The sequence below is a fragment of the Cheilinus undulatus genome, linkage group 14 (genome assembly GCF_018320785.1).
Source record: "Cheilinus undulatus linkage group 14, ASM1832078v1, whole genome shotgun sequence".
Classification (NCBI taxonomy): domain Eukaryota; kingdom Metazoa; phylum Chordata; class Actinopteri; order Labriformes; family Labridae; genus Cheilinus; species Cheilinus undulatus.
The window spans coordinates 4,298,606-4,308,380 of NC_054878.1; the positions used below are offsets into that span (position 1 = coordinate 4,298,606).

Sequence of the window (9,775 nt, forward strand, 5' to 3'; positions counted from 1 at the left end):
GAGGTGAGAGTTGAGTGCCATCTGACAGGGGACTCCGCCAGCAGACCCTCACAATACGTTGCAATACGTGCTTGCCAGGTCTGACCGGCATCCTCCCCCACCAGCGGAGCCAACTCACCACCAGGTGGTGATCAGTTGACAGCCCCGCCCCTCTCTTTACCCAAGTGTCCAGGACATGTGGCATCAAGTCCGATGATACGACTACAAGGTTGATTATCAAACTGCGACCTAGGGTGTCCTGGTGTTAAGTGCACATGTGGACGCCCTTATGCCTGAAGATGGTGTTGGTTATAGACATTCCATGATTAGCACAAATGTCCAGCAACAGAAAACCACACGGGTTCAGATCAGGGGGGCCATTGCTCCCAATCACCCCCTTCCAGGTCTCACTGTCATTGCCCATGTGAGCATTGAAGTCTCCCAGCAGGACGAGGGAGTCCCCAGAAGAAGCGCTCTCCAGCACCCCCTCCAGCGGCTCCAAAAAGGGTGGGTACTCTGTGCTTCCGTTTGGTGGATCCGCAAAAACGACAGTCAGGACCTGTCCCCCCACCCGAAGGCAGAGAGAGGCTACCCTCTCATCCACCAGGGTAAACCCCAATTTACAGATGAGAGGTGCCGCGCAAGTGTGGGCATACTGATTGCCGACAGCCTGGGGCAATCAGTATGCCAACACCTGCTCGGCACCTCTCACCAAGGGCAACTCCAGAGTGGAAAAGAGCCCAACCCCTCTCAAGAGGATTGGTTCCAGAGCCCAAACTGTGCAACTGTGAGAGCAACTATATCAAGCTGGTACTGCTCAGCCTCACACACAAGCTCAGGCTCCTTCCCCACCAGAGAGGTGACATCCCATGTCCCTAGAGCCAGCTTCTGCAGCCCAGGATCAGACCCTCAAGGTCCCTGCCTCCAGCTGCCACCCAGTTCACACTACACCTGACTTCCATGGCCCCTCCTACGGGTGGTGAGTCCATGGGAGGGGGGCCCATGTGGGTCTTCAGGCTGTGCCTGGCCAGGCCCCATGGGCACAGGCCCGGCCACCAGGCGCTCGCCAACGAGCCCAACTCCCAGGCCCAGGGGTACGGTGAGGTAAAGCATTGGCTCCAGTACGTGTGGAAGTCATGGCAGAGGGTGAATATTCCTCTATTCCTCCCAGCCTTGTGAGTATTCTCGCTACAGTTCGCTGTCTTTCTCTCTGTTATGCTCCGACTCGTCACCTCGACCGGGCATGCATCTTTCAAACTCTGTAAACTCCAAAACTTTGAATAAGTTACTCATGTCCATAAAGTGGTAACAGCGCAGACTTCTGCCATTAGCCCTATCTCCCAATAGTACAGAATCCTTTAAAAAATTCCTGGATCCAGGCAGTGATCCAGATCAGTCCCAAAATCTAATCAGTTCTTCCTTATGCAATTTTTGACATTTCCTGAAAATTACATGAAAAGCCGTCCATGACTTTTTCAGTCATGTTGCTAACAAACAAACAAACAAACAAACAAACAAACAAACAAACCAATAAACAAACCCACCTGATCACGTAACCTCCTTAGTGGAGGTAACTAAATATCACATTTTCCCAAGAAGGACAAATGAAAATGAATTTAAAGTCACAAGGAGCTCTGTGTGTCTGCTAGTACAGGAGAACAAGGGGTTAAAATACTATTAAAAACAGTCAATTTAAAACGGCTTTATATACATTTTTTTTTCCTTTCATAATTCCTCTTAATGTGAGTATTCAGTCTACATGGTTATTTCCTTTCTCTGTGTATCTGACTGTTCTTGATTGTTTTCATTCTTGAATTAATTCACTGGAGAACAGCTGATCTCCAGCTCAGTGAAGTCCTCTCTGTTTAATATCATATCAGTGGGCTCAGATGTATTGATTGTGTCACTAAATCAATCACTTCCAACAAAATGTTACGGTTGTAAACTTGTGAATAAAGGGGCTGTTGTTAAGGTGATAACTGAAGACTTCTCCGGGTTTTAACTCAGAGAAGTGTTTATGTTCGGGTCTTTATGTGCTGCGTTTAGCGTTAGTGCTTAGCTAAACTTCAGGTCTGCCGTCTCAACAGGTGAGACGTAGTTGCCGTAGTTCTTAATCACTTTCCTCCAAAGCGTGCAGACGGGCAGAATTTTGAAAGTTATCCTTCCTTCAAATAAAGTCCACATGACTTTTTCCAACGACCGGTTCATGCCGCATTTTTACTGATCCAGGTCTTCGCAGACCGATGCACTCGGACTGCTGACATCAAGACTGGTTAACCGATCCTTGTCAGATTATCTTTAAACCACTAATACAAACCAAATTCCAAAAAAGGGGGTGCTGTGCAAAGTGCAACTAAGAAAAGACTGCAATGATTTGCATATCTTAAAATAACAATATTTTTATTCACCATCGAGCGACTTGCAGGATGTAGAAATGAGAAGTTTAATTATTTCATGAGAAATATTAGCTCATTGAATTAGATGGCAATAAAAGGTTAAAATGACTTCCATATGACTGTATTCCTTTTATATCGTTTTTACATAATGGCCGGATTTTTTTGGACTTTTTGGTCTGTAAGACTTGTTCCAATCATGAAACCACCTCAGCCTCTCCTCTTGACCCGTCATGATACTTTGGCTGTGGAGTAACTTTAAACCTCAGAGAGGCTGAAAACCACCAGGACATAGTTGTTGTTTCCATCTGATGCAAATAGACTTGAGCTGATTGGACAGTGGTCCTGATGATGAGGGAGGTGTTGATAAGTATAGTGCTTGTGCTCAGAGTTACAGGGTCAGGGTTAGATGTGACACTGATTCACTCCAGTGCATGGACAACATGAAGGTTTGGTCTGAGAGACAAACAGGTTCATTCAGGTCATTTGAACTGACATTGCTGACGTTGTTTCTGCTGCTTTGAAATGTCTCTGTCTTTCTAATGCTTGTCTCTGATTCACTCATAAATGAACTTGACTGGATTGTAGGACTTTCCAAACATGGGACCAGGTTTCTCCAACAACAGGACTGTGATAGTTGTGGACAACCATCCCTGCTATGAAATCTCTGATTTCAGCTACATCCTGACAAAAAGGCCATCCATAATCTGTGTGCTGTTATATCTGTTCCTGTTTTTGTTGTCTTTAGTCACAGTGTGTGGAAACCTTCTTGTCATGATCTCCATCATGTACTTCACTCAGCTGCACTCTCCTACTAACTATCTGATCCTCTCTCTGGCTGTGGCCGACCTTCTTGTAGGGGTGCTGGTTTTTCCTCTCAGCATGGCGTTTTCTCTCAGCTCCTGTCTCTATCAGGAGGATTTATTTTGTAAAGTCCGCAACAGTTTAGATGTGTCTCTCAGCACGTGCTCTATTCTGAACCTCTGTTGTATTTCCATTGATAGATATTATGCAGTGTGTCAGCCCCTGACCTATAAAGCTAAAATCAACCATCATGTTGCTGTGGTCATGATCCTGATCAGCTGGGGGGGTTCAGCTCTCATCGGGATCGGGGTCTTCTTTGCAGCACTTCACAGCACATGTGTAGACAGCTGTTTTCTAGACTCGCTTATGGTGAACACAGTTGGACCTGTCTTTTCATTTTACCTCCCAGTGATAATAATGCTCTGTATCTACATGAAGATTTTCCTGGTGGCGCTGAAACAGGCTCACAGAATCCAGAACAAAACATGTCAGAGCACCAAGTCTGGAGCCACGGTCAGTAAGAGTGAGAGAAAGGCCAGCAAGACTTTAGCCATAGTTTTAGGAGTTTTCCTCCTGTGTTGGACTCCTTTCTTCCTCTGCATCACCTTTTCTCCTTTCAGCCAGAATCCAGCTCCAGTTCCTGTGGTTGAAACTCTGACCTGGCTAGCTCTTGTCAACTCAATGTTCAATCCTTTCATCTATGCTTTCTTTTACAGCTGGTTCAGGTCGGCCTTTATGATGATTGTTACTGGGAAAATATTTCAGGGTGATTTAACAAACACCAAACTGCTGAGATAGACTCTGAGAGTGATGATGATGAATCTGTGACATTACAGCTCATTGTCAGAATATGCTTACTTTACTGTCCTCCATCAGAGCATCACATCATCTTTGATTGATAATTCTGCTTTTGTCATCCTCATTCAGCTTAGAGTGTCACCAGACTGCAGGCATGTCTGCTGCTTTGCCTTCGTCTCAAATATTCTCATGCTTGAACATGCTTTGAAATGATACAGAGTGAAATACCTGCAGCTTTTCATGAGCATGAATTTCATCTTGGTTTCAGCACTAACACCTTATACTGGTATCAGCATCAGTGCATCCATACTCCAGGCCACCCCTGCATCAGTCACTGCCATGGTTGGGACAAAACAGTCTGACTATGTCACTGATGATTCTGCATCTGATGACAGAACATGATCCATGATTTCATACTTACTGTTGCTTTTTTCTACATTTCTTGCCATGGCTGGACCAGTATCATGTATTTACTTTAGTTTAGGATTTGTGATGACATTACATTGTGTTCTTTATTATGCAGACACTGTTGTTGTTCATCTTTATTAAAGCTCTAATGGGCCATTCTGCAAATTCAGACTTGGATTTTTTTTAATTTGTATGTAATTTCATAATTTTTTAACAACATATGTGTTGCTCTATATCTAAGGGATACATATAAAGGTACACTAAACATTTTTTTCTCTTAATAACTTCCCTTTCTTCAAATTTGTCACGACTGCAACACAGACTTCTATTCAGAATAAACATCATTGTTTCACCTTTGTGAATTTTGGTCCATGCCCCCCTGTACAGACTATTTTTTTTAATGTATTTATAAGGTTTTCACAGCAAAATAGATTTGAATCAAGTTTTTTAAAACTAATTTGTAACTGTGATTTTTAAGATTCATTCAAATCTACATATCATGTCTCTTTGTAAAATTTTTAAATTTTATTATATTAGCTGAAGAATTTTTGATAGTTGAAATTAGACGTACACCTAAACAGTCATTACCAACAATGTTGTCTGAGAATGAGAGATATTTTATTTTTGACACAATAACCTGTGTTTCAGTAGTGACTGTACTGTTGCAGAAGTGACCATGATTTCTAGATTGAAAGGCTAGATTATTGTACCTTCATTATTTTTAACTTAATTTCAGTCATAACATCATTTTTGAAACAAGTGGACCCAGTACCGTCCTGCTTGGCTCTCAGCATCAAGGGTTGGAACGGTGGGATAAGATCACCTGAGTGCATGACAGGTGCAGCCCACTGCTCCCCAGAAAAGGGTCAAAGCATATGAACAATTTCACATACGTATGTCAATCAATCAATCAATCTTTATTTGCATAGTGCCAATACATAACCAAAGTCATCTCAAGACACTTTACAAGGAAGGCAGGTCTAAACCGTTGTTTCTGATGTGGCCTTTTATAATAGACCAGTGTTAATCAATACAACTATGATTAAAAATATATTCTATTTTAACAGATCAGTGTTAGTCAATAATATTATAAAAAAAGACTATATACTATTATAATAGACAGGTGTTTATCATTGATAATATGATAAAGACTATGCTAAATTATAACAGACCAGTGTTAATCATTCTATAATAAAGACTATACCCTATTACATTAGATGAGTGTTAATCGTTAATAAAACAGTCATGACTATAGTCTATTATAATAGACCAGTATTATACATTAATATTATAGTAAAGACTCTACCCTATTACATTAGATGAGTGTTAATCATTGATAAAGTCATAAAGACTATAGTCTATTATAATAGATCAGTGTTTATCATTGATATTTATAAGATCGGTATCATAGGTACCCCGCTATAATAGACTAGTGCTAATTATTAATACTATAATAACGAAAATACCTTACAATAAAAAAACAATGTGACTCGTTAATCATATAATAAATAATATAACCTCTTACAAAAGACAAAGGTTTGTCATTAATAATATAAGACCATTCCCTGTTACAACAGATCAGTGTTAATCATTATTACTAATGAAGACTATATACTATTATAACAGACAAGTGTTAGTCATTGAAATAATAAAAAATCACTATACCCTATTAGAAAAAAAGAGTGTTAATAATTAGTATTAAAGAAAATAATAAAGTCTATTATAAAAGACCAGTGTTATACATCGATGTATTATTATAGACTATACACAACTACAATAGACGAGAGTTAATCATTGAAAATAATATAAAAACTATACCTTATTATAATAAGCCAGTGTTAATCATTGATATTGTAATATAGACTATACAGTATCACAATAGATGAGTGTAAAGCATTAATATCATCGACAGAACTTTACTGTTTTACAACAGGTGAGTTTTAATCATTATTATAGAAAGGCCTGTACCATATCACAATAGATGAGTGTTAATCATTTGTATAATAGAAAGGACTATACCATATTACCATAGATATATGTTAATGATTAATATTATAGGCAAGACTACATCCTATTATAATAGGGCAGTGTTAGTCATTAGTACTATAGAAAGGACTGTACCTTATTACAACAGATGAGTGTTAATCATTATTGTAGTAAAGACAATACTATGTTATAATAGACAGGTTTTAATCACTAGTATTATAGTAAAGACTATACTAAAGTCATAACAATTTTAATATATTTTAATATACACTATACCTTATTACAGTAGATGAGTGTTAATCATTAATCTTTAGTAAAGACTATCCCGTTACAATAGAACAGTTTTAATCATTAATATTATAGTTAAGACTACATCCTATTATAAAAGACCAGTGTTAATCATTGATACTATAGTACTGTACTTTATTCTTTTTATCTATTTTTTTACATAATGGCCCAACTTCTTTGGACTTTTTCATCTGTAAGACTTTTCCCGATCATATAATCACCTCATCCCCTCCTCGTTGCCCATCATGAGACTTAAAACCAGCAGCATATAGTTGTTGTTTCCATTTGATTCAAATAGACTTGAGCTGATTGGACAGTGGTCCTGATGATGAGGGAGGTGTTGATAAGTATAGTGGTTGTGCTCAGAGTTACAGGGTCAGGGTTAGATGTGACACTGATTCACTCCAGTGCATGGACAACATGAAGGTTTGGTCTGAGAGACAAACAGGTTCATTCAGGTCATTTGAACTGACATTGCTGACGTTGTTTCTGCCTGCTTTGAAATGTGTCTGTCTTTCTAATGCTTGTCTCTGATTCACTCATAAATGAACTGGACTGGATTGTAGGACTTTCCAAACATGGGACCAGGTTTCTCCAACAACAGGACTGTCATAGTTGTGGACATCCATCCCTGCTATGAAATCTCTGATTTCAGCTACATCCTGACTAAAAGCCCATCCATAATCTGTGTGCTGTTATATCTGTTCCTGTTTTTGTTGTCTTTAGTCACAGTGTGTGGAAACCTTCTTGTCATGATCTCCATCATGTACTTCACTCAGCTGCGCTCTCCTACTAACTATCTGATCCTCTCTCTGGCTGTGGCCGACCTTCTTGTAGGGGTGCTGGTTTTTCCTCTCAGCATGGCGTTTTCTCTCAGCTCCTGTCTCTATCAGGAGGATTTAATTTGTAAAGTCCGCAACAGTTTTGATGTGTCTCTCAGTGGCTGCTCTATTCTGAACCTCTGTTGTATTTCCATTGATAGATATTATGCAGTGTGTCAGCCCCTGACCTATAAAGCTAAAATCAACCATCATGTTACTGTGGTCATGATCCTGATCAGCTGGGGGGGCTCGGCTCTCATCGGGATCGGGGTCTTGATCGCTGGGCTTTACAACACGTGTGTAGACAGCTGTTTTCTGGACATGGTTATGGTGAACACAGTTGGACCGATTTTAGCCTTCTACCTCCCAGTGATAATAATGCTCTGTATCTACTTGAAGATTTTCCTGGTGGCGCTGAAACAGGCTCGCAGAATCCAGAACAAAACATGTCAGAGCACCAAGTCTGGAGCCACGGTCAGTAAGAGTGAGAGAAAAGCCACCAAGACTTTAGCCATAGTTTTAGGAGTTTTCCTCCTGTGTTGGACTCCTTTCTTCCTCTGCATCACCTTTTCTCCTTTCGGCCAGAATCCAGCTCCAGTTCCTGTGGTTGAAACTCTGAACTGGCTCACACTGGTCAACTCAATGCTCAATCCTTTCATCTATGCTTTCTTTTACAGCTGGTTCAGGACGGCCTTTATGATGATTGTTACTGGGAAAATATTTCAGGGTGATTTAACAAACACCAAACTGCTGAGATAGACTCTGAGAGTGATGATGATGAATCTGTGACATTACAGCTCATTGTCAGAATATGCTTACTTTACTGTCCTCCATCAGAGCATCACATCATCTTTGATTGATAATTCTGCTTTTGTCATCCTCATTCAGCTTAGAGTGTCACCAGACTGCAGGCATGTCTGCTGCTTTGCCTTCGTCTCAAATATTCTCATGCTTGAACATGCTTTGAAATGATACAGAGTGAAATACCTGCAGCTTTTCATGAGCATGAATTTCATCTTGGTTTCAGCACTAACACCTTATACTGGTATCAGCATCAGTGCATCCATACTCCAGGCCACCCCTGCATCAGTCACTGCCATGGTTGGGACAAAACAGTCTGACTATGTCACTGATGATTCTGCATCTGATGACAGAACATGATCCATGATTGCATATTTACTGTTGCTTTATTCTTCCGTCACAGCTGGACAGCATCCTTTCATGTCATTTGTGATGACTTCAGTTTCTGAAGTGCTTTCAAAAAATAAAAAGAGAGTTTGAGTTCATCTGTCTGCTTGTCCTCATTGAAAAAGTATTCATATGTGGGGATATACAACTGAAATCACTAAAAAGTTATTGTAATGATTGTCAAAGCTCTCAAACCCATATTTTATTCACATAGAACACAAACATATATGTCGAGACTGAGACATTCTAGCATTTCATGAAAAATTTTAGCTCATGCTGAATTTGATGGCAGCAACACATCTCAAAAAAGTTGGGACGGGATAACAAAAGACTGAAAACTTAAGTGGTGCTAATGAACACTTTTTACCACCCTACTTCAATCTATATAATAAAAATAATGCAAAATAGCATAGATTGACTTTAATATACAGCTTAGAAAAGCATCCATTGTCAGCAAACCATGTGAGGCAATGTTTATTACAATCAAAGCTTTAATGAATAAGTTAAAAAAAAAAAAAAAAAAAAAAAGACTAAAGCCTTTACAGAGACTGATTGTCTCTGGACTCTGACACGCAATTTCCACATAGGACAAGTGCGCTGCACACTGAAGCGCCGAGGGTTTGGTCCGACCTATAGGCCCACTGGAAGAGAGTCTAGAGCGCAGCGCCGCATAGACCTAATCAGTAGGAAAACAACACAGGAGAACTGCGAGTTCACACAGGAATAGCATGTCAACAGCAAACTATTTTACCTTTTGGGGTTAATTTATCATCCTTTCCGGCATAAGTCCATGATATTATTGCTCCCGCCATTGAGTGAGTATATTAGGAAGTTAAAAGGTTAATGTTTTCTTAAAGGATCTGTGGTTTCATGGAAAATTCTTTGGCTAAATATCCCCAAAAGTTAACTTTTCCTAGTCAATGGTGCCGTTGTAGCTCTGTGACCCACTGACCTCTCAGTGACCCTTTGCTCTCACTGCAGGATGAGACGTAATGTTGATAAAGTGATGATTTACGATTGGGAGTCAGTGCATTGTGTTTTATTTTGAAGTACCGGATGTTCTACGCTTGTGACTTCCATGGTTGGTGCTTTCTGCTTTTCCGGCAGTGA

General features: G+C 40.1%; 2 protein-coding genes across 2 annotated transcripts; both read left to right on the top strand.

The window, feature by feature from the left end:
- The first annotated feature begins 268 nt into the window (after positions 1–268).
- LOC121521793 (trace amine-associated receptor 1-like) lies at positions 269–3,974 on the top strand. The gene is made up of 3 exons (XM_041805957.1): positions 269–766; positions 859–1,083; positions 2,961–3,974. The coding sequence occupies exons 1-3, from the start codon at positions 269–271 to the stop codon at positions 3,972–3,974; spliced, it is 1,737 nt and encodes a 578-aa protein (XP_041661891.1).
- Positions 3,975–7,234: 3,260 nt separating this feature from the next.
- LOC121521794 (trace amine-associated receptor 1-like) lies at positions 7,235–8,236 on the top strand. Its single transcript, XM_041805958.1, has one exon. It carries the CDS (start codon positions 7,235–7,237, stop codon positions 8,234–8,236), a length of 1,002 nt encoding a protein of 333 aa, XP_041661892.1.
- The last annotated feature ends 1,539 nt before the right edge of the window (positions 8,237–9,775 follow it).